The 22,638-nt window shown below is 62.1% G+C and overlaps 2 protein-coding genes across 4 annotated transcripts in view; one reads left to right on the top strand and one right to left on the bottom strand.

Annotated features, from left to right (window-relative positions):
* Window positions 1-6,067: 6,067 nt before the first annotated feature.
* LOC106737516 (matrix-remodeling-associated protein 7) lies at window positions 6,068-9,274 on the top strand. Of its 2 annotated transcripts, XM_014609812.3 has the most exons (9): window positions 6,068-6,176; window positions 6,861-6,916; window positions 7,232-7,288; window positions 7,488-7,526; window positions 7,786-7,821; window positions 8,066-8,212; window positions 8,358-8,402; window positions 8,553-8,597; window positions 8,766-9,274. In XM_014609812.3, exons 1-9 carry the CDS (start codon window positions 6,160-6,162, stop codon window positions 8,771-8,773), a joined length of 450 nt encoding a protein of 149 aa, XP_014465298.1. In that variant the 5' UTR covers window positions 6,068-6,159; the 3' UTR covers window positions 8,774-9,274. The 2 variants fall into 2 exon arrangements, with proteins under 2 accessions (XP_014465298.1, XP_014465299.1); XM_014609813.3 differs by lacking the exon at window positions 7,786-7,821 and having other exon boundaries at window positions 6,074-6,176.
* A 3,863-nt stretch (window positions 9,275-13,137) lies between these two features.
* The window catches only part of HSF1 (heat shock transcription factor 1), a 92,086-nt gene continuing 82,585 nt past the window's right edge, over window positions 13,138-22,638 (bottom strand). For both annotated transcript variants that reach the window (XM_014609816.3, XM_014609817.3), the window contains 4 exons: window positions 18,983-19,088; window positions 18,753-18,818; window positions 14,908-14,977; window positions 13,138-13,941 (listed from right to left, as the gene is read on the bottom strand). In XM_014609816.3, the coding sequence (XP_014465302.1) occupies window positions 13,736-13,941; window positions 14,908-14,977; window positions 18,753-18,818; window positions 18,983-19,088 (448 nt within the window). In that variant the 3' untranslated portion in view covers window positions 13,138-13,735. The remainder of the gene's footprint in view (window positions 13,942-14,907; window positions 14,978-18,752; window positions 18,819-18,982; window positions 19,089-22,638) is intronic.

Here is a 22,638-nt window from a genome sequence, read left to right as displayed (position 1 = left end):
CATAGAGTCGGCGGGAAGTGCGGGTGGAAGGCCGGCGCAGCGCGGGGCGCTCTGGTGTGGCACGGGAAGCATAGAGATGCGCTCCCGCCGGGGGTCGCTTCCGCTACCATAGAGTCAAGGGGAAGTGCGGGTGGAGAGGAGGTGACGCTCTGGTGTGTCATGGGAACCATAGAGGACAGGAGGACCATCTGTTCCGCTGCTATAGAGTCAAGGGGGAAGTGGGGAGTGGCGCTCTGGTGTGTCATGGGAACCATAGAGATGCCAGGAGGACCAGCCCCTGTTGCCTGCAGGCCCTGTCTCGCTCCCGGTTGCAGCTAGATGGGGCGGGGGGAGGGGAGGGGATCCCAGAGGCGGTGGGATCTCCCCCAACCAGACCATCCGGGAACGCCCGCACAGGAAGGTCCCATTGTATCACTTTGGCCGCATTTTGAAGTCATCTTGAAAGCACATGCCCGGTCACGGCCCACCCGGCGCGGACTGGATCCCTCCAGCCCGTTGTTGCAGTTTCAGGGCTGGCCTCCAGGCCGTGCCCGGGCCCCCAGGGTCAGGGGTAAATGGCACCGGTGCCCGTAGGAATGGGGCGTCTCAAGGGCATCTGCAACCCCCCAGCTCACCCCAGAGCCCCCTCCGGTTGGCAGCCAGACATCAGATGTTGAAAAAATAACCCATATTGCACGGTAGAGGTTGTTCCCAAGCCCCTTTTTGGCAATGCCCGTCTTGTTTGAACGTCCTTGGCAGCAAACACGGGCCTGCCGGCAGTGCACCGCTTAAAGCCGTGAATGTGGCTAACTACGGACTCTCCCGCTCGGTTACAAAGGACAAAACCCAAAACAGCCTGCAACGTGCCACAGGTCAAAGCTGGGGATGTGAGGGCCCTGCGACGGCCTGGCCACTGCAACGTCAGGACAGGGGTTGGTTAGGATAGCCTAGGAAAGGACCAGGCCGCAGAGGAAGGAAAAAACAAGGCTGTGCCAGCCTGGCCCAGGAGACATGACCCTTCCCAGCCCCAGTGGGAGCCTTCATGCCCAGTTCAGCACTGGTTATCCCATCTCTAAAAGTTATCATTGAAACAGAACGGGATGCAGAAAGAAATGGCGACGGCTGGGCACCCGCGAGCCCTGTCGGAAGATGGAAAAAGTCACTCCCAAAAACACGCGGTGTTGTACAAGATGGTAAAAAGTCCCCGTAGGTAGAGTGTCCTCTCGTGGGCCCAGAGGGACAGACGTCCATCTGCAACTCCCTCTGTGCAAAAATGAAGTTTATTTCCTACCTACGGGGACTTTTTACCGCCTTGTACCATCTACACTTTTCCCAGAGCCTGACGAAGGGACTTTGATCCCGAAAGCTTGCAGAAAAGGATCATTTGCTTGCCATTTTCCAGTTGATCTAATAAAAGGTCTCATTTTGGAACCACGAGTTCTAGTTTTTTGTATACCTTTGATGAGATGAGCTCAGGCTACCAAAAGCTTAAGCACCCCTGATTGAGCGGGTCTGTAAGGTGCATCTCTGCCCTGCTTTCAGCCTAGCGTGCCCAGCGACCTCTCGTTAGCCTAGAGAGCCAAATTAGAAACACGCGTTAACATGGGCAGGTCTAGGATCTTGCAAAGGCGGCGCAGATGGCCTCAAATCGTCACATAAGACAGCGCTTCATTTCCTCCAGGTAAAGGAAACTAGGGGCTTTACCACTCTGCGGGGGCGCTTGTACACGTGAGGGGCCACGAGATGGATTTGTCGGTTTATCATTGAAGCACAAAGAGTTAGGGTGACCCCCTGTCCCTAACTGGGCAGGACAGTCCCAGAATGGGAACATCAAGTCCCGGTCCTGAGCTGCACGGCTCCGGGACAGCATTTGTCCCAGATTTGCAGCATCGTGCAGGATCCATGGGAAACGGCGGGTTTCTCCGTGCAGGCGGGCAGTGATCCAGCCTGCAAGGGGCTGCTTGGGGCTGGGGGAAGCGGGACACAGGGGGTGCCACGTGAGTGTGCATGCCTACACATGTGCATGTGGCTGAGGACACAGCCCCGCAGTGTGGAGAGCAGCTCCCTGCAGGTAAGTCTATGGGTGGGGAGGGGGCATGGGGTTCCCGAGACCTCCGAGGTGCTGCCCGGCCTGGCCCTGCTTCGTCCGGACTGACAGGACCGGGTGTCCACTGAGCCCAAGTCCTGGTCTCCCTGCTCTGGCTGGGCCGCGTGCAGGCAAACTGCACACGCGTCGTTGCAAAACTGTTCCCTGGAGCTCAGGAGACACAGAGACCAAGACCCGTCCTGGCCACTGTGCCGGGGCAGCGACCCTCTACAGCCCCGGCCGGGGAGTCCCTGGGGACCCATGCGGAGGGTGCAGGGAACGTGGGATCTGTTTCTCCCCCAATCCTCCCTGCCCTCCTCCAGTCCCTGTGTGCCACGGAGCTCCCAGGCAGCCCTGGATCTGCTAAGCACAGGCTGGCAGGGATCTGCGGGGTCACATCCAGTCCAGGGCAGGACCAGCCTTGTCCAAACGGGACCTGGTGTGTGGCCTCCGCGGGGCTCCAGGCAGCTGGAGGGGGGGGGGGGGCCGGGGTCTCGGGCCCTGCAGGAGCCCAACCGGGGCTCCCCGTAGCACTGCACCGGTGCCCTCAGCACCTCTTGCCCTCAGGTACAAGCGGCACGAACGCACGGCGGCTCCTTGTGCCAGCCTGGCCTGGCCCTGGTGCCCCCCCCGGCCCCATTTAAAGCCACTGCCTGGCTCCCTGCCTTCATACCCCCTTGCCTAATGGGGTGCAGGGGTGCCTCCTCCCTGCCCCGGTGGGCCAAGGCCCCCTCGGCCGTGTGCAGATGGTCTCGACCCAGCCGCCTGCACCAGGCTGCAGCCCTAGGGTGACCGTGGTGACCCCGCTCTCGGTAACAGGCATGGGGAGCCCCCTTACACATATGCACACGCATGCATGCACACACAAGAAGCGATTTCCTCCCTGCTCAGACTGGTCCGTATTGGTGGGGATTTGCCTCCCTCTGCAGCGGGGGCACGGCCTGGGTCTGGGGTCTCTGCAATGCCCATGACCCCCGGCAGCAGCAGGACATTGGCACCCCCCCCCCCCGGTATCCCAGGGGCAGGGGCAATGCCTGCGGCTGTGTCAGGGGCGACTGTCGTGTGGCTCCGGCGTCGGACACGGGTTTGTCTGGTGGGCCTGATCCTGCCTCGGCACTGGACGTGACTGCGTGGCTCCAGGACCGGCCATGCCCACCGCCTCGTGCAGCACAGCCTCAGGCCCCCAGAGGGCAGCACTGCCCCAGACCGGGCCCGGGCTTGGGGTCCCCAACAGTGGGGCTCGGGCCAGGGGTGCCTGGCCTGACCCGGCCCGCGCGGCGTGTGGCTGCGAGGTGCCCCGATGCCCTGGGTGCCAGGACCCTGGGCTCTGCTGCTCGTCTTGTCCGTGCGGGGCTCTTGGGGCAGCTGCAACCCCCCCGGGAGCCACCTGGTCCTGCCCGCGCCCCGGGTCCTCCTGGTACCCGCTCAGCTGCCCGTAGCCGCGGTTGGGCTGCCCGGGTCCAGCCGGCCTTTCGCCCACCGGTTGCTCCGAGTGCAGCTGTCTAGCCAAGGCCCGCTTGCTGCAGCCCAGCTTCGCCCGCCCGCAGCCTCTCGCCGGCCTCGTCCTGCCTGCGCTGGCCTCTCTGGGCGCCCGCGGCATTAGCCCAGCCGCCCGGCCTCCTCTCCACCCCGGCAGTCGCTCTCCGGTCCTCGGCATTAAGACTAAAAGAAAAAAGCAAACAACCGCTTGGAACTAAAACCCGGAGAGCCCCGCTCGGCCGCCTGACTGCTGCCCAAGCCCGGCCCTGGGCACGGGGAGCAGTGGGCATCTCGCAGCCCCTGAGGTGCCCGTCCTGCAGCTCCCACGCCTGGCAGGATCGTGGCCAGCGTCCCACGTGCTCAGACCCCGCGCCGCCTCCTTCATCCGGGCGCACGGATGTGCCCTCCCTTGCCCGGCTGCCCCTTGGCAGCGTGGGATGCCCGGAGGGCATCCCCCCGCCAGTCCTGCCCCGCTCGAGCCCAGGGCCAAGCGTCTCTGGGGTGGCACAGAGAGCGCGGGGCCAGGCACCCGCCTTCCTCCATCGGCCCGCGGTGTCTCGGTGCTGCCAGCCCGGGCTCGGGGGGCAGCTCCAGCGCTGGCGCCCCCCGCGGCTCAGACCCCGCGGGGGCCCAACGCCGCCTCCCCACCAGGAAACTCCCCGAAGCCGAGACCCCGGGAACCCGACCCCTGGCGCCGCCCGCCCGGGCTTTGATCGCAGAGCGTGGAGCAAGGGGAACAAAAGCCCATTGAGGGCCCAGCCCAGCGGGTTGCAAAGGCCCCTTGTTTTGCCAGCGGCGCCGCAGTGGGGGGAGGACATCCTTGCAATGAGCAGATGACCCCGAGGGGCCTTCGCTGCACCTGCCGGCAGGGGCCGGGGGCCGCCGGAGACCCCCTGCCCTGAGCCTGGCTCCAGCACGACGGGCACAAGGGATGCCCAGAGGGTCCTGGGGCCAGCCCCGTGCCGGGAGCCCCAAGAGCTGAGTGCATGGAGGGGCAGGAGGGCAGCTTGGGGGTGGGTGCTGCCCACCCCCACCCCCAACATTGTCAGGGCAGCAGCGGAAAGGGGCCAGAGAGCCCTGGGGTTGAGACGGGGGCCGGGCGCCTGGGCCGTGCCCTGCAGGAGGGGGCAGACATCGCAGGTCCTGCCCCTCGGCTCCAAGACAAGCCCGGGAGGGCAACAGGAGATGCCCCAAGAAAGGGCAATCGTCCAGCCCAGGCAACGAGTTGCTTCTGTTCGAAGCCCAGGAACGGGGCGGCAGGGCGGGCGCGGGGGAGCAGCCCCGACACCCCTCGCCAGCACGGGCACGGCCTGGGCCCCCACGGCCCCTCGCAGCAGCATTGCTCCAGCATTGCCGAGCCCCGGGGCTGGAGGCAGGATCAGCCCCGTGCGCCCCCCGGACAAACCCCGTGCGCGACCTGGGACCAGGCTCCGGAGACTGGGCCTGGCTCCGAGGGGGCTGCAGGTCTGGGTCGTGCCTGGTCCCGGGGGCTGCAGCCTTGCCCTCATCCTAGGGCTGCCGAGGGGCAAACGGGGGGCCACGGGGCTTTGCCCCGGGGCAGGTGCAGGCTTCACTGGCGCCCCCAGGCCTTGCAGAGATGGGGTCTGGGGCTGGCTGGGCTGCGAGGGGGCAGCGAGCGCAGCCCGACGGGGGCACAAAGGACCCAGACAGGGGATCGCAGGGGCCTGGCCCCCCCAGCCCGCGGCGGCACGGAGCAGCCCCTGGCACCGGCCCAGCCCCTGCCGGGACCCCGTAATCCAGGGGAGCGGCTGAACAATGGGCCTTTGAGCTGCGTCCCGCAACAAAGGGCCCCTTGTGCCGCACCTCCGCCCGCGCGGCCGCGGGCCCTGACACGGCGGGGAGGGGGGCGGAAACTGCCCCCCCCAGCAAGCCGGGGTGCCCCGTGCCGCCCGCCCTGGTCCGCACGCGGTGTACGGGGCCAGGGCCTTGGGCACGGGCTCTCTGGTGCTGCCCTAACGAGCCCCCTCGTCACCCAGGGGTGCCCGCGCTGCTCCAAGACCCCTGGGCTGCTCGGCCGGGCCCGGTCCAGCCGCGGGGGGAGGAGGGGAGCCAGCGCCCCGGGGGCCAGGTAGATGCCTGGGATACCTGAGCCCGCCGCATTAAAGGGCCTTTGTTCCCCGCGGCTGACGAGTGACGGGAGCCACCTGGCGCGAGGCGGGGGGCGGGTGGGGGTCCGGCTGTGCGTGCTCCCAGGCCTGGGCTGTACTTGCCCCTTTCAGGGGGCCGAGACCCGGCCCAGTTGCGTGCTGGGGGTGGGTTTGGCCCTGCTGCACCGCACCCAGATACCGGGGTGGTGTTGCTACCGGGGCCTGCCTGGGGGGAATCAGGGGCTACGGTGCTGCCCCCCAGGAGCGGGGCTTGAGCATCCCTGGCCTGGCTGGACGCTCTGGGGGCAGGTCCTCGGGGGACGAAGGCCACGCGCCCCCGCGGAGGGGTGGCGAGAGCCCCCACCCAGCTCAGCCCCCTCGTTGCTGCCCGGTGCCGCAGGGAGCGGGCAGCAGGGATTGGCTGGCTGCCCGCCACCGGCTCCACCCCAGGGCCGTGCGGTTATAACGGCTGCGCATCCCTGGGCGGTCGCAGCACGACCCGGAGCCATGGCCGCACAGTGCAGGTCAGCAGCGCCCGGGGGCAGGGGCAGGCAGAGGGACCCCGCCTGGGGACAGCCACCCCGGGGGGCTGCGGCACCCCGGTGCCAGCCTGGGGTGCAGGCGGGTCCCCCAGAGCCCGGCGCTGGTGGGCGCTGGGGACCGAGGGGCTGTGGCGGGGATCCGTGGGGGGATCCCAGAGCCCCAGCACCGAGCTGGGTCCCGCGGCTGTTTGGAGGCAGGTGGGAGAGGCCGGGTCCGAGACCCCATCCCAGGCCTGGGGGCTGCGTGCCCTTGGCCCAAGTGGTGCCCGTCCTCCAGCCTCCCCCGATCCTGCAGTGGCGTGGGGGGCTCCCCAGGGCACCGCCAGCCCCTGCTCCAGGGGGCTCTTGGGGGACATGCCCCGGCCTGTCCCGAGCTGCTTAGGGCTCCCCAGGCTGACCAGCTTCTGTGGCAGGCTCCAGGCCCCGATCCTGGCAGCTCTGGGGTGCCCAGCCCCTATTGGGAAGAGCTGGGGAGTCCTGGAAGCAGGGATTGGGGGAGCTGGGGGGCAGCTGGATGGTGGGGTACAGGGTCAGAGAGCACCGGGAGGGGGCGCGGGGGCAGGAGCTGGCATGGGGTCCTTGCGTCCCCTGCCCTGCCCTGCCCTGGACCGCGTGCTTGGCCTGGGGGAGGCTGCTCACCGTCATCTGGTCCTGTCCCGGCTGCAGGGTCCTGGCCCTCATGGCCGCCGTGGGGCTGGTCCTGGCCATCGCCGCAGCCGACGGTAAGAGGAGCTGCGTCCTGGGGGTGTCGGGCCCAGGGCCCCAGGGGTGCCCACCCCCGTGCCCTGGGCAGCCCGGCCTCACCAGGCAGTGCAGCCACCACGCAGGGCAGACACCTGGCGGCTCCCGGGCACAGAACTGGGGGGCAGATATGGGTCCCAGCGGGACGCTGCCCCAGTGGGGTGGCACCCCCCCCCCGCAGCACAACACCCCCTAGGGGTCGGCCCTCTACCTTGCCCATGCGCTGGGCCGTGGGGCAGGGGTGTCCGGGCCGCATGCACCTGCCCCCAGTCACGCTCTCCCCCATCTCCCCTAAGAGCCCGTGAGCCCCCCGGACACCCCACCGCCACCCCCTGCGGATGGACAGACGCCAGGTAGGAGCAAGGCGGGGGCCTGTCCCCATGCATGTTGCCTGCCTCAGTTTCCCCCCAGGCAGCTGGAGCCGGAGCAGGCGGTGGTAGGGTGCTGCGGGGGGCAGGGCTGGGGGAGCTGCGGCGGGGGGCTGGAGCCAGGCACGGAGCCAGCGAGAGGGTGCCCAGGGCCAGACAGGGCTGTCCCGCTTGTGTCTTGCAGAGCCTGCCAGCCCGGGCAAGCCGGAGGCCTCCGGAGAGAGTGAGCACACCCCGCAGCCGGTCCCGTTGCCCCTGGGTGTGGGGAGACCCCGGGGTGGGCGGGCGCTGGGCTCGGCCGGGTGTCTGGGGGCGTCGGGGCCTTGCCCTGGCTCCGGGAACCGGCTCAGAGCAGGCCGGAGCCCCGTGGCGCCAGGAGCTGGGGGCAGGCAGGGCCGAGCCCCCCGCCGGGCTGCTGGGACCCTCCTGCACTGCCCATCTGATGCCCTGGGCCCTGCCCCTGCCCTCTCACCCCTTTGTAGTTGAGTTCGGCACCGCCGCCCAGCACCTCACCAAAGGTAGGGCTCAGGGCAGGACCGGGAGCTCGGACGCCTGGGCTCCCTGCTGGGCTCGGGCTCCGTCCTTAGGGAGAGGAGGGGTCTGAGCTGGGGGGTGCCAGGACACCTGGGTCCTTTCCCCGGCGCCCCCTTCTCTGCCCCTGCGGACCCTTGGACCCTTGGTTCAGCCCCAGAGCCAACCCAGACCTTGCCCCTGCCGTGGGGTGAACCGCGGCCCCCGCGTTGTCCTCCCGTCCCCTCTCAGGTGTGACCCCCGGGAGCTTCGGGGCAGCCGAGAGATCCCACACGGACGACCTGACCCGTGACGGCCTGGACACCGACTCCTCCAGCCTCGACACCCTCAACAGCGGCTCCTTCAACCTGGAGCCCCTGGCTGGAGGCGCCCCGGGTGGTACGATGTGGGGGGGATGATGAGGGCCGGTCCTGGCGGGAGGGATGCAGGAACGGCTGGACCAGTGATGGAGGCGCTGGGCCATCCCGGGTCCCCAGGTTGGGGGCCACGGCTCAGGCGGCCGACGCGGTGCTTTCTCCCCCAGGCCCCGCGGTGGACGTGCCGGCTCAGTCCAACGAGTCCCAAGAGAGTAAGTCCCCTCGTGCCCTCCCCAGGGATGCTCGGCTCCGCCGGCTCCTTGCACCCGAGCCCGGCCCGCCTGCTCGTGACCCCTGGACCCCTCCGGGCAGCCCGTGGGGTCCCTGCAGGTACTCACCAGCCCACGCTCCCCTTGCTGCAGGTGAGGATCATGACGTGGATTCAGAGGAGACCCTCGCACCCCAAGGTACTGGAGGGGGCGGCTGGCTGGGCCTCGCTCCAGGGCTGAGGCAGCAGCATAGGCATCGAGGTGGCTTCAGCCTGGCCACGGAGCCTCCTTTGGGGCACTGGGGAGGCCCCCCACGACCAGCCGGGGACGTGGGAGTGATGCAGACCCTGGGCCATCTCCCCACAGGGATGTGAGAGCGCCGGAGCCGTGCCGGAGAAGCCCCCAAACCCTGCAATCGCCGCCTCTGCCCCCCTCCCGCCCCCGCCCCCTCGCGCTCCCAGCCGCAGCCTGGCCCGAAGGTTCGGTGCAGCCTGGCCCCCGCGCCCCCAGCCCCCCGAGCCAGACCTGGGGCTCAGCTCCAGGCCCGTGCATCCAGCAGGAGCCTCCCTGCTCCCCCCGGACCTGCCTGGGCACTCACCTGCTCCAGCCAGAGGGCAGGCGCCGTGGCCACGGGGGGGCCGGTGGAGGCTTGCTCCATCCTGGGTGGGTGGGACCCTCTGTCCTGTCCTGGGAGACCCCCCGATGGCCCCTGTCCCATGGGGGCCGTGGGTGATGGCTGCGGGGGGCTCAGCTGGGTGCTGAGCAGCAGCCACATGTGGCTTGAGGCTGGACCCCCACCCTGCAAATGCCCTGGCGCCCCCAGCTCTGCCCCCCCCGCCACAGCTGGTCTCTGCTAATAAAGCCTCCTTCAGCAACTCTCTGGCGTCGTGGCTGGGGTGGCCGTGGCCGTGGGGGGCCGGGCGCTGCTGGGGATGGGGCTGTGGAGCAGTGAGAGGGGCTCTGCCCTGTCTGGGGGTTCCCCCCCCCCCCCCCTCCAGCCCCGCCGAGCATGTTGCTCCATGTGCCCAGCGCCTCACTGCTTCCCGCATCCAGCACCCAGGGAGCAGAAAGCAGAGATCGGGTGGGGAGCATACGGCAGGGAGCAGAAGGCAGAGCAGCTGATTGGACTGGGAGCAGAAAGCAGAGCGGCAGATCAAGGGGGAAGCACATGGCAGAGAATGCAGAGCAGCAGATCAGGCAGGGAGCACAGGGCAGGGAGAAGAAAGCAGAGCAGTTGATGGGGCAAGGAGCAGAAAGCAGAGCAGCAGTCCAGGTAAAAAAGGTTGGCGCCCATTGATTTCACCCGTTTACCAGAAGTGGCGCGAGGCTGTTGAGAGACGGGCGGCCTCGACACCCGCACGCCCGGCCGTTTGGTGCACACTCACCGGGCACACGCGCGCTGTCCCCAGCGCCCCGGACCGAGCTGTGGGTCTGCTCATCCTCCTTCCACTCCCGCTCGCTGCCCTGGTCTAGGTGCGGAGACAGCGAGCGGGGGGCAGGAGGTGCCCGCCTGCGTGTTGCTCCCTGGCTGCGTGCTCGCGCTGCCCGGAGGTCAGGCTTTGTGTCTCGTGGTTTTCTCTGGGCTTCGCTCCCCGCCGCGGGCACTGGCTGCTCCTTTCTGCTCGAGGCCGCGGAGCCGGTCGGCACGGGGGGGTGCTGCCAGGGAAGGTGCCTGCGCCCTGCGTCCCCCTTCGGATCAGCCGGGCAGACCGAGCTCTCTAGAGCCTCGTGCGGGCTCTCGGCAGCTTCTCCGGGTCCTTGATGCCCTTCGTGAAAGCTGGGGATTAAGGCTGGAGGCAGGTTGGGGCAGACTCGTCTGGTCTCTCCAGCACAGGAGGGTGGAGCAGGGGCACTTCGTAGGAATCACGGAGCCGTGGGGCTGGCAGGGACCTGCGGGGTCACATCCAGTCCCAGCCCTGCTTGAGGCAGGACCAGCCCCGTCCAACCCCCCCCCGACAAACCCCGTGTCTGACCTTGGAGCCGCACGACACAGTCGCCCCTGCCCTCGGGATACAGGGGGGCCATGGCCACCAACGTCCTGCTGCTGCTGGGGGTCACGGGTGCTGGAGACAGCCCATGCCCAGGCCGTGCCCCCGCTGCAGAGGAAGCCAACCCCCCCCAGTGCACACCAGTCTGAGCACAGAAATCCCTTCCTGCCCCAGTGCAGTGGGGCTGAGCCTGAGTGCGGGGGCAAGACCCTCCACCAGGACCCTGCGGGGTTGGTGCTGGCAGCATTGGCCCAGCCCAGCCCCAGCCCCAGCCTGGGCTGCAGCACCCAGCGCCTCTATGGGAGGCTTCAACCCCCCGACACGTGGAGCAGAAAAGGTGGAGGGGGGCAGGATTCCTTGCACAGCCCAGCCTTGCACTGGGCGTCCCTGCTGCGTCATTGGCCTGCGATGACCCTTAAATCCTTTTCAGTCACTGACCACCTGCCCGCAGCCCCCGGCGCCCTGGCCGTAGGCTCTAGAGGACATCAAGGTGTTGTTTGAACAGGTCCAGCTCACCCAGAGACAGATGGGACTGTACGTCTGCCCTGCCCTTGTCCATCCCCACCCGTCCTTGTGTCAGCAGCACGTTCTCCCCGGCCGGCGCATCGACGTCCAGACCCGATGGAGACGTGCTGGGCCCGGAACCAGGGACCCCTCTAGGAACGCCCCGATCTGACGACTCCCTGTCCATCCGTTAGCAAGTTACCCGTCTGGTAGTGACAGGGTGGGAAACGGGGACGCGGCACTGCCAAGTCCAGCCCCATACGAAGGTCTCAGTCTTACATCTAGGCCGTTTTCCTTTTCAACTTCATCGCAGAACAAAACCAGGGCTTCGGCCCACACTGACTGCTACCAAACCTTGTTGGCTGGCGTGCGTTATATTCCCATCCTGTGATTTTTATTCATTTCATCCCTTCTTGGCTTTTCCAAGATAAGCCTGGTCTGGAGGTGACTTTTACCAGCCTATAAATACCTGGTGGCTTTTCCTGGCTGTTCCAGACCCGGGCAGGCCATCAGCACTCTTCCGCCTTCTCGAATTTCCCTGAGAACCCAAGATTAAAAAGCAGTGTCAGCAGGACAGCAACCTCGGCAGGCAGCTTCTCCAGGGGCCCTGCTGATCCCACAGACTGCAACGTGGGCAGTGAGGGCTTCCTCGCCCTCGTGCGATACCCGCTTCAGCACCGAGCAGGGGTTACCCCCAATCTGCATCAGCTGCTTGTGAAAAGCGGGGGCGAGGCTGCCACGGCACGGCTCACCGACCCCACGCCGGAGGGGAGAGGGAGGTGAGCAGGGGGCAGAAGCAGATCTGGCCGCGGAGAGCCTCGTCTGCAAACTGCCCATCTGAAAAGGCTTTAATGCAACTTTTTTCCCCCAACGGCAACGATCGCGGCTATGCACAGGTCAGGGCCAGGGCCCCTCCGCAGTCCATGGCAAGCGCCTGGGCCTCCCCCACCCCAGCCCAGTGCTTTCCGGGATGCAAGAGCACCTGTCCCATAGCGCTCAGCCGGGAATCGGAGCAGCAGGTCACTGCTGCAGGTGACATGGTGCAGCTCAGATGCCAGTGCCCTCCTGCCCCCGTGGGCAGAGACGGCAGCAGCTGGAGGCTGGAGCTAAAGGCTGGCACTTAGGTGCTGCAGCCAAACGTTAGCACTGGAGCCTGAAAAGCCCGGGGGAGGGCATAAGGGCATCGTACCTCTGTCCCAGGTGCAGCGGGGCTCGCTGAGGGTGGGCAGGTGCCCGACTGGGGTCAGCCAGGAGAAGCGGCATCTGTGCTGCTCCAGGTCCTAGGATTCAAGCGCGGTAGAAGCATTGCTCACGAGGAACCGGGACACGTGCTACTGCAGAAGAGCGGACGCCACGGGGGAAGGGAGGGAGGGAGGTCTCGAACACACTCGACTTAACGAGGCAGTTCATCCTTTATTGTTCCAATCAAAGACGCTCCCTCGAAGGCCCTCGGCCCCCCCAACTCTGCAACAAAAACAGCCCCGAAAACTCAGCCCCCTTGTCCGGGGAGGCACCTGGGGAAGGCACGGCACGGAGGGGGAAGGCGCGCACGCATGCACCAAGAGCCTCCAGACCACTTGCAATTCCAGAAGCACCAGAGAAACCCTGCTTTGGTGTCTGCTGTTTTCCTCTGCTGGAGCTGGGAGCAGGCGTGCTGGCTGGTACAGGTGGGCGTAAGACTGGCACCAGCTACGGCTGCCAGGGCCGCAGACCTGGTGCCACTGGTTCAAACCAGAGCCCACGGCGCCTGGGTCCAGGCTGCACCACGAGAGCTCCCGGGCACTGAAACCAGGCAACGTTCGGGAGCGGCGGGTGCTTCGACCTTGCTCCCGCCCCCTCCCACGACAAAGAGATGACAAAAATAAAGCTTTCAACCACAGAAGAGCCACCAGGTGACAGGCCATTAGTTTTATATATATTTGTATGTATATATATATATATATATAGCTATTTATATATATATAGATAGATATAGATAGAAGTGGGCGCTTCTTCTCTCAGGTAAAAATCCAAAATACAGTTTTTACTATTAACAATCTGAAGTGTCAATGTACAAATTCTTTGCGGCCAAGCGAAGGGGAAACAAAACCAAAGGGACGAGGGAGAGAAACACGTGGAGCGAGAGGAAATAAAAGAAACAAGGGTGCTGGGATCCTCAGGCCCGGGCGCCCTCGCCACGCGTGCACGGAGACCAGCGGGGATCGAGCCGCGCGGCAGAGACCACAAAGGGACCCAGCCCACCAGCGCCAGGTTGGGAAACTTTTATTTCTCTTTAAAAACCATCCAGTCCGCCATAGGGGGAGGCTGGGGGTCCCCCCTCGGACACACCCTCCCCGTACACACCGAGTGCGCCGCGCGGTCCCGGGAGCGTGGAAGCGTGGTGCAGCCCTGCCCTACGCCCCGGCTCTGGCGGGGAGCAAGCGCCCGCTGGACGCTGCCGGGGTCTTGCGCAGGGCGCGGCTGCCCCCCTCGGCGGGCGCGGAACAAAACACAAACATCACTTAGTGACTAGCTGTTTTGTGACCACCCAGGTCGTCCTGTCTGCTTCTCCGGGCCACGGTGCCTGTCTAACCTCTGTGGCAGGTCGAAGGGGAGCACGGGTCGGGGGCCTGTGGCACGGCCCTGCCCCCCAGGGCTGCCAGCCGGAGGAGCACTGGGTGGCTAGACTCTAAAGCAGATTTCAAACACCTCATTAAGCACACACACAAATGAAATCCTCACAGTGCCAGGGAAGCAAACATGAACCAGAGGGTGTTTAGAGCTTGCAATGTCTGTGCGAAGCGAGGAGGCTGAGGGCCGGGCTTCCCTTTAGTGTGCAATCTCTCTCTTGCCCTACATTCAGCTTTAGGATACCGCAGGGTCCTTGGGCTTGGCCTGCTCAGTCCCAGACAGGAGGGAGATGGTGGGGTCTTCTGAGTACTCATCCCCGTCTGTAAAATACGGCCCTTCCCCCAGCTCGAAGAAGATGGGCAGGTCTCCGCTTCCCATGTCGACGGCGCTTGAGTCCACCAGGAAGAGGGGCTGGGCTGTGTAGTGCACCAGCTGCTTTCCTGCAAGGTGAGGGCGCAGGTGAGGCCGGTGCAACTCCGAGCAGGTGTGGGGTGGGAGCCGCCAGCCCACGGTCAGTTGTTCCAGGGGTGCAGGGGAGGATGCAGCTCAGCAGCCTCTCAACAGGCGGCTGAGCATGGGGGCCAGAGCTCCAATGCTCCACGCTCGCCGCGGGCTTTGCGAACACTGCCCAACCACCTCTCAGTTCCCCGAGAGGTGGCCCAGACTCGTCACTGGTTTGCATGGGCCCAGGGATTTGCTCCATGCCCTTTGATACAGGAATCAGAACTTAGGTGGGGCCTGGCTACCAGCTCAGCCCCAAACCCGCTGCTGCTGGGCTGGAGGAAGAAGAGCTGTGCTGGTTTCACTCAGTGGTGCTGGGACGTGGTTCTTCCAGGGCCTCGGTATGCCCACCAGAAACAGGGCAGAGAGGGCCTGTTTCGGAGTATGCCTGGGCATGGCCAGGCTGGTGCATAAGGAGTGGCCAGCCTGAAGCTCTCCTGCACCGTGCTGGGAGAGCCCAGGTACACAGCACAGGAGAGCAACACGCCTCCCAGGGAAAGGCTGTATGTGGCAAACTAGGCCCAGCTAGTAGCTCGGAGCAAGCTTGCCGTTGGAGACAGAAGGTGGCTGCAGTGCAAAGGGAGGGAAGATTTAACGTGGGACAGGAGGTGGGAACACAACAGGGGTCCTCCAAATGCACAGCTTGTAAAAACTTGCTTCTAGGGAGATGTTTCCCAGGCAAGTGTGGCGAGAGAAAGACAGAACCAAGTCTGTGGGCACCCCTGACCTGTGCCGGGAGGGACACGGGTGTAGCAGGGGGTCAGGAGTATGAGGGAGCCCCTGCCTGAGGCCATGGCAATGCACCCCCATCCCATGTAATCGCACAAGGTTTTTGGAGAGGAGGGAGAGGCTGGTGCCCCAGCTGACCCTGCTCCAGCACAATGCCAGGGGAGAGGCAGCCTTACCCATGTCTGCTGCACTGGCCTCTGTCTCAGTAGGTTTCTGCTGTTCCTGGGAGGAGAGGAGGTCCTGAATCTGCGGGAACACAAGTGAGGCTGGTGAGTGTGCGGCACATGGCGAGCTCCTCTGTGCTCCGAGCAGGGAGAGGGAGGGGATCTCAGGGCCGACTGTATGAGCAGAACCGCAGTTTAGTCTGGCAGCCCCTAAGCAGCACCTGCTAAAACACACCTGAGCCAGGGGGCAGGCGCAGGTCCACAGAGTGACCTGCCTTGTCACTGTGTAAGTGCGGAACGGATGCGTGCAGCCCTGTGCCGGGTTAAGTTACATGGCTCCACATGCCCCGCTGGCAAGTCGTCTTTTGGTTAAGCTGGAACTTGCTTCCCCTGCCCAGCCACAAGGCACTGGCAGCTGCTCTTGGTGACTCTGGGACTGGCCGCTCACTCACCTGCTGCAGTCCCATGTCATTTATGTGTGGGGACATAAACCCGAGGTAAAGTACACGCGTGTCTGCGCCCACGGGGCTGTTATCAGGGAACTGCTGCAGGCTACAGTGACAGTGTCAGGGTGCCACGGGGCAAATCTGCATGAATCCTACTTGGTTTTGCAGAGAAGCGGCCTGAGAGGCTGCAGGTGTCTCCGTAGCCCTTACAGGCAGCTCTCCGAGCAGGCTTGCCATGTGCCCTCCGCAGTCGCCGCAGCAGTACTGCAGACAGCTGGAGGCCTTTGGGCCCTGGTAACCCTGGGATGAGCTATGTTCGGACATCGGTGCTGCACTGACATCTTTACCAAGGAAACAAGACGGGGCCACAAGGATGAGAAGGTGGATTAGCGTTTAAAGAAGAGGAGAGAAAACAGCAGGAGGTGGAAGAATCCTCTGGCCCCATCCTGGGAGGTCAAATAGCACCAGAACAGGGTGTTAAAGACAAGCAGGCCAGGCCAGAAGCTGACATGTTATCAGGCCAAGAGTTGTCACCCATCCAGGACCAGATCAGCTGTGGCGTTCACATCTGGGCTTCCCTAACCCTTTCCCTGCGTGCCTGTGCTGACAGAGCCTGCCCCTGGGGCTGTGTTCCCCACCCTCTACAATCAGGCAGTATCGCTGTGGCCACTATGGCAGATTTCTATAGAAAAGCCACCTTTGGAGAGGGCTTAAACACACACCTAGCTTCTGACGCTCCTGTCCAGCAAGCAGCAAGCTGAGGAGGCAGCTGTCTGGGAACACCCGGCTCTGCGGGCTGGGGAAGTGTGCACAGCGGTGCCCCACAAAGTGAGGACAGCGTCAAATCAAATGTCCGGCCAGCCTTGTGCAGGGGACGGGCGAATGACGTGCAGGCAGACCCCTGAACCAGTCAGGCCGTGAGCTCCAGGGAGCCGTCAGCAGCTGGTGTCAGACCAGACACCAGCGGCTGCCGCTGCTTTGCTTCTAGCAGGAACATCGATACACCCCAGTTGAAGTCCCCAGCCTTAGCTTTAGGCAACCCCCAATGTCCCTGGAGAGGCTTAAAAACACCCTGACATACAGCAGAAATGAGGGGGCAGGAGGAACCAGGAGAGCCCAGAAGCCTGAAAAACCCCTATGGCAGAATACAAGCACCGTACGCCTAGATCATCACTGACCAGTGGCCCCAACCTCTTTTTGAACATCTCCAGGGACTGAGAGTCCACCTCGTCCCCGGGCATCTATTCCACTGCCTCGTTATTCTCACAGTGAGGAGGTTTTTCTGGATAGCCAATCTAAATTTACTTTGCTGCAACATCAAGCCGTTGGTCTGCGCCCTCCTCTCTGCAGCCAGGGTCAGGAGGCAGCTGGTTCAAACCGCGTGGGTGGTAAAGGCTATTCTGAAAGCTAGCGCGTGGTCACAAGACCCTTCTGCTGACCTTCACCAAACTGCCCAGAAGAGCTCTAGCCAAGGGCGGGGGTGGCCTGAGAGCTCACAGGAGCCCATCTGTCTGCGGGGAACCTGCAAGGAGGTCAAACCTGACCTAACACTGGGAAGCTCAGGGCAGTATGACCCAAGTAGCAGCTACCGCTGCTCAGCTGCATCAAGGTAAGCACTTTCCTCTCTGCTCTGCATTTTCTGTTCCGTATCAAGACCAAACCAAGGGCCTTTGAAGCTTTTCACGAGATACTCTGCACAGCAGCCAACGGCCACAGACTTAGGGTCCAGGATGTGGAGGTCTCAAGTTCAAGTCCCTGGAACTTCAACCTCTGACTCCTACCCCTGAGATAAGTGCGATAACCCCCAGGCTGTGGCCGCTTTGGTGCGTCTCAGGTCTTTCATAGATTCATAGATGTTAGGGTCGGAAGGGACCTCAATAGATCATCGAGTCCGACCCCCTGCATAAGCAGGAAAGAGTGCTGGGTCTAGATGACCCCAGCTAGATGCATATCCAACCTCCTCTTGAAGACCCCCAGGGTAGGGGAGAGCACCACCTCCCTTGGGAGCCCGTTCCAGACCTTGGCCACTCGAACTGTGAAGAAGTTCTTCCTAATGTCCAGTCTAAATCTGCTCTCTGCTAGCTTGTGGCCATTGTTTCTTGTAACCCCCGGGGGAGCCTTGGGGAATAAAACCTCACCAATTCCCTTCTGTGCCCCCGTGATGAACTTATAGGCAGCCACAAGGTCGCCTCTCACCCTTCTCTTGTGGAGGCTGAAAAGGTCCAGTTTCTCCAGTCTCTCCTCGTAGGGCTTGCTCTGCAGGCCCTTAACCATACGAGTTGCCCTTCTCTGGACCCTCTCCAGGTTATCCGCATCCCTCTTGAAGTGCGGCGCCCAGAATTGCACGCAGTACTCCAACTGCGGTCTGACCAGCGCCCGATAGAGGTGAAGTATCACCTCCTTGGACCTATTCGTCATGCATCTGCTGATGCACGATAAAGTGCCATTGGCTTTTCTGATGGCTTCGTCACACTGCCGGCTCATGTTCAACTTGGAGTCCACTAGGACTCCAAGATCCCTTTCCACCTCTGTGCCACCCAGCAGGTCATTCCCTTTCCTGCTGGAGCTGTTTCATTCTGCGTGAATTAGTAAATCTTTGTTGGACCCCAGGTGAGACGGGCTCTACGGCTCAGGTGCTCACCTAGGACACGGGAGACAGGGTGCAAGTCCTTGGTCTGAGTCAGGACTTGAGGCTAAGCACTTCTCAGCAGGCTGCTGGCCATTCTGGGTTCTCTCTCCTATTTGGCCCATAAACCCCCATCTGGACCCCAGCAGCCTCTCCCGGTATGAAACCAGCCAGTTCCCAGGAAAAAAGGCACCAGAAGAATCAGCATCTCTGAAACAAGATGAGCTGCCGGAGATTTTCCAGCCTGCTTTGCCGGTCCTGCTGCTAATAGCATAACAGCTCAGCACTGAGTGCACGGCGGGCGCTGGGCAAATAAACAGTATTATACAGAATACAAAGGGGGTTTGCCTTCAACTTCCTCCTTCCCTGCAGCACACGCACACTTCTGAGAGTTTAGGAAACCAAGAAGGCGAGTTTATGGGAACCACATGCAGCTCTCCAGGCTTCAGTGCAGCTCAGTGCTTGGGGAGCATCGCTTGCATGAGAGATGACGTCTCAGCACCTCATCAGCTCGGCAGGAATGATGGAGTAGGCCTGCTCTCTGTGGGAGCTGGTCAGAGAAAGCTTTGGTGCTAATTGAATTATTTCCCCCTGGCAGCTCTCCAGCTCCTAACAGGGCTCAGAGACACTTTCTCCCCCCCCACATCCAAGCTGGGGCCGGCCTGGACTCTCTTCAGAGCCTGTCAGAGCCTTCCCTCGCTCAGATGGAGAGGCTGTGGCTGAACAGCAGGAGGCACTTTAGTCTGGCAGCTGTGCGTGTGGAGGGATTTTTAACAGCTACTCACGCTGGCAAGGCTGCTGTCCAGGTCGGGAAGATTCATGTCTGTAACCGTCATCGAAGGGCTAAACAGCTGCCAAAGGAAAGAACGATTAGTGCAGGGAAGGAACACGAACCCAGACGTGCTGTGGAAACTCGTGGTGGAGGCTACCGTGTCCATCTGTCTGTGCAAGGCACAGGCACGTGCTGCCACGAGACATGGCTCAGTGACGGGGGAGATGGGGGGTGGATACTCACATCCAGCAGGGCGCTCGTGTCCACGCTGAAGCCGTGTGTGGTCAGCATGGTCTGAAGGTTATCCAGGCTGGAATCAATGGTGTCCAGATGCTCATTTAGCTCGTTCCTGAGTAAAAGAAGGCAGAGCAGAAAGGTCAATGCCAGGAAACATCCCCCCAGGCTCTGGGCTACTATGAGGGGCTCTCTCCACCCTAGGGACAAAGCTTCCATTACAAGCTTCTACTAACTTATAAGTTAAACCTTCCTGCAGGAAAGTGGGCTGGGTTTGTGGCCATTTTCACACGCCAGCCTCCAATTCCACTCGTAGCGTCAAGCTCAGATATGCTGATACCACCCTGAAGCGATGCGCTCTCCCTCTCTCCAGGGGAGTCCTGCCTGAACCAAGAGGCAATCCCAGGGCAGCTGCTGGGTGGCGGCAGCCAGTGGCTCTGATGAGCCGGACACGGGATTTCTTACAAGCGCGTGCAGTCACTATTCCCAGAACGCACCAGCAATCCTGATGCCTGCTGGACTCTGCAGCAAGGGGACCATGCAGATGTCCCAGAGACCCCCGGAGGCACTAGGTCTTAGGTCTAGCTGCCAGCAAGAAAGCTGCTCTGAACTTGTTCTTTGGCCCAGATGACTCGATCTTCCCTTGCTTGTAAAAGTCCTACGATAGCTTTGATGGGAGAAGAGGAGGCTAGGAAACTGCTGACTCTGGTCTGGGCAAAAATACTTAAGAGAAGTCCCCTATGGCTAGAAAACGCCTTTGCCATTGGCACAATCCCTGGAAGACCTGGCTCTTCCCTTAGGAAAGACTTTTCCCCAGTGACACCCATGGGCGTTGAGCTCTGCTCCCATTCACCGGAGTAAGTGAGGCCCTCCCTGCCTCCTAGCCTTTCTATGGACCCAGATGCACAAGGAGTCCGTGTCCATACCAACTGCGCAGCACGTTCACACTGAAACTATACATGGCCAGAAGCATCTGGGAACAGTTGAGGGGGCAACTCAGTGACAAACACATCAGCTGGAGCAGGAGCGAGGCTGCAGTTTTGCCATGCCACCCACGGAGAACGACCATAAAGGAAACCCAGCAGGCAGCCGGGCGCAGAGTAAGGGTTCCTGGGAGCTGGGGTGCAGCTGGAGATACTGGCTATGGGGAGGAATGAGGACACAAGGCCTTCGCCCTGCAGCTCCCCAGGAAAGAGATGCACTCGGTGGCTCGGATGCATTACTGCTTTCCCCCTGCGCCTCTGCTATGAAACTCACTGACGCTTCCCGTGACATGGAGAGCTGAAGACAAGCTACGCAAATGCTGCGAGACAAGCTGGGATGGGGAGGACTGGTTTTTAATGGGCACAGACTGCGGCCCGACAGACTTGGCTCCAGGTGATGGTTACCTGGAGCGTAACAAGATAACCCAAACTGAAGAGGCAACGCAATGAGGCTGATCGCTGCAATTCCTCCTCTGCTCACTTTCCTTGGTGTTTACATCACATATATGCTGGGGGTGCAGAGAGGGAGAAATAATTAGCCTGAACATCAGCGCTAATGTTTAGCAGATGCCTGGGTGCTACCTGGATTTGCAGCCTCTCTGGGAAATGCCCAAGGTCACCCTGAGCCTGAGGGGCTGCAACGTGGATATGATGAACTTGGTAGAAATCCAGCGCAGCGAAAGAGTTCAGAAGTGGTAGACCTGGCCCACTGTACCCCCTGCACCAGTCCCCGAGGAGCTGCATTTGGGGTTAATCCAGAGCTTCGTGCAGCTAGTAACCCAGGAAGTGACGCCTGCCTGCTGCAGAGTCCCTCCAGGTTTGGGGTAGGAGCGCCAGCTCTAGCATGCCAGCCGTGAGACTGGAGAAGCGGTCCCTGGCTCAGTGGTCACCACCATACTTCTGTCTTGGGAGGATTCACAGAGACAGACATGAAGGGGCTCAGTAAGCTTCTGGGTGGCTTTAGCCCAAGTGATCTGACAGCACAGGCTAAGGGCTCTCCCAGACTCAAGCTCGACACGAGTGGCAAGGTAGCTATGGCAGATGAAGGAGCATGTGTTATGGGCACGGGCAGAGAAGGCTCACAAGGAGCAGAATGGGATGCCTGCTATGCACTTCCAGTGTTGGCAGCAGGACGTTAGAGAGCCCACAGACGAGAGATGCTTCTCCCTCTTCTCTGGAAACCTGCATCGGTTTAGGGCTTGTTCCTCCAAACTCCACTGCTCAGCGTTGTCCTGGAGAGGACAACAGCTCCTTGGCCCTCCAAACATCTTCATGACCGCTACCCTGCAAGGAAAAATGTTCTGCAGCTCAGGCAGTTCTTGTATCACCCACTTCCGAAGAAACATGGTGGTTTCTATCAGGCATCACCCCGTTGCTCCAACTGCACAGCATAACACAGCACGACGAATGGCCTCCCCACACCAGCAGTTACCCACTGACCCAGCCACTGGGAAGAGGCAAATGGGAGTTACTGCATCAGAGCTGCCATCCTGGAAGAGCAGGGAACAGATCATAAAATAAAGCCGGGTTCGTCTTCACTGCCACGATCTCCGACAATCTAGCAGCAGAAACAATTCAGCTGCCTGAGTAGACGCATGCACCGTGCTTCAGCCTGCTGGAAAAGCAGGCCAGAGCGGGCCTGGGAACACATCCCTACCTGCACTGCCCTACGTGTGTGATTAGGAGGCACAGGATTTTGCCCTGCTGACTCTACAGGGAAAGGACTTACCTGTGTTCATTCGAGGATCCTACCCTGCACAGATCTCCTCCCCGGTTCTCAGCCCTTTGGTGCATGGCGCCCAGAAAGCTCTGCAGGATGTGAAGGCATTGGCAGCTGCTCCAGCCTTACCGTTATAAACTGGATAGGACATGCCATGGACTTCAGGAACTACTGCTGGGATGAGGCTAGCTAAGACCATTTGAACTCTGTTGGGTCTCTTCACCAACACCAGGAAGCTGGAGAGTAAGGGTTTCATCCAGGTCACACTACCCGTGAACGACAAAACTGGGATGAAAACATTTGAGGCACAAACCCTGCAAAGGCAGGTCCCCACGGTCTCCTCACTTCTGAAGAAGGGAAGACTGGGCTGTTGCTCTCTAAACTGAATGGGCATTTGGTGCTACGGATTGGTTCCCAGCACAGCTTACAGTTAATGCCCTCTTCTGTACTGCCCCGCGTTCCTCTTTGTCAAGCTGGCTCCCCCGAACACTCGTGCAGCAGGGAAGGAGTAATCAGTGTGATTCCCCAAAGCAGAATAGCTATGCTCTAACTTCTGGATTGTATTCTACATGGAAAAAGTGCTGTTTACTAGACACAGGAGGAGCTATTACCCCTCTGTCTGGTGCTGGAGTCCCGTGTCCAGTTTAGGGACTGTAAAGAAAGGAGAAAGGAGTGAGAGATGGCAAAAAAAGGCTGAAAAACAGGAGGAACAGCTGAAAGCACCGGGTACATTTAGCATGGGGAAAAGGAAATTAAGAGTGGATGTGACAGCGGTTCACAAATATCTGAAAACCCGCTGTAAAGACACTGGAGAAAAACTGTTCTCCCTGGCTACGGAGGGCAGCATGCAAGGTGATGGATTTCATCCACAGCACAGCAGATGGAGATCAAAGCTCAGGAGAGATTTCCAAATTGCAGGAAGAGGAAGACTGTGGCACCGGCTGCCCAGGGAAGCTGGAGTC

Source organism: Alligator mississippiensis, chromosome 3, assembly GCF_030867095.1.
Source record: "Alligator mississippiensis isolate rAllMis1 chromosome 3, rAllMis1, whole genome shotgun sequence".
NCBI classification, from domain to species: Eukaryota; Metazoa; Chordata; order Crocodylia; family Alligatoridae; genus Alligator; species Alligator mississippiensis.
The sequence above is the reverse complement of the archived record's forward strand: the minus strand, read 5'-3'. Positions and strand labels throughout refer to the sequence as shown.

Bases quoted from the DNA above. Each gene is read 5' to 3' on its own strand.
- LOC106737516 (XM_014609812.3), top strand. The intron at 7,527-7,785 runs GTGAGCACACCC...ACCCCTTTGTAG, and splicing joins GCCGGAGGCCTCCGGAGAGA to TTGAGTTCGGCACCGCCGCC. The intron at 8,213-8,357 runs GTACGATGTGGG...TTTCTCCCCCAG, and splicing joins GGCTGGAGGCGCCCCGGGTG to GCCCCGCGGTGGACGTGCCG.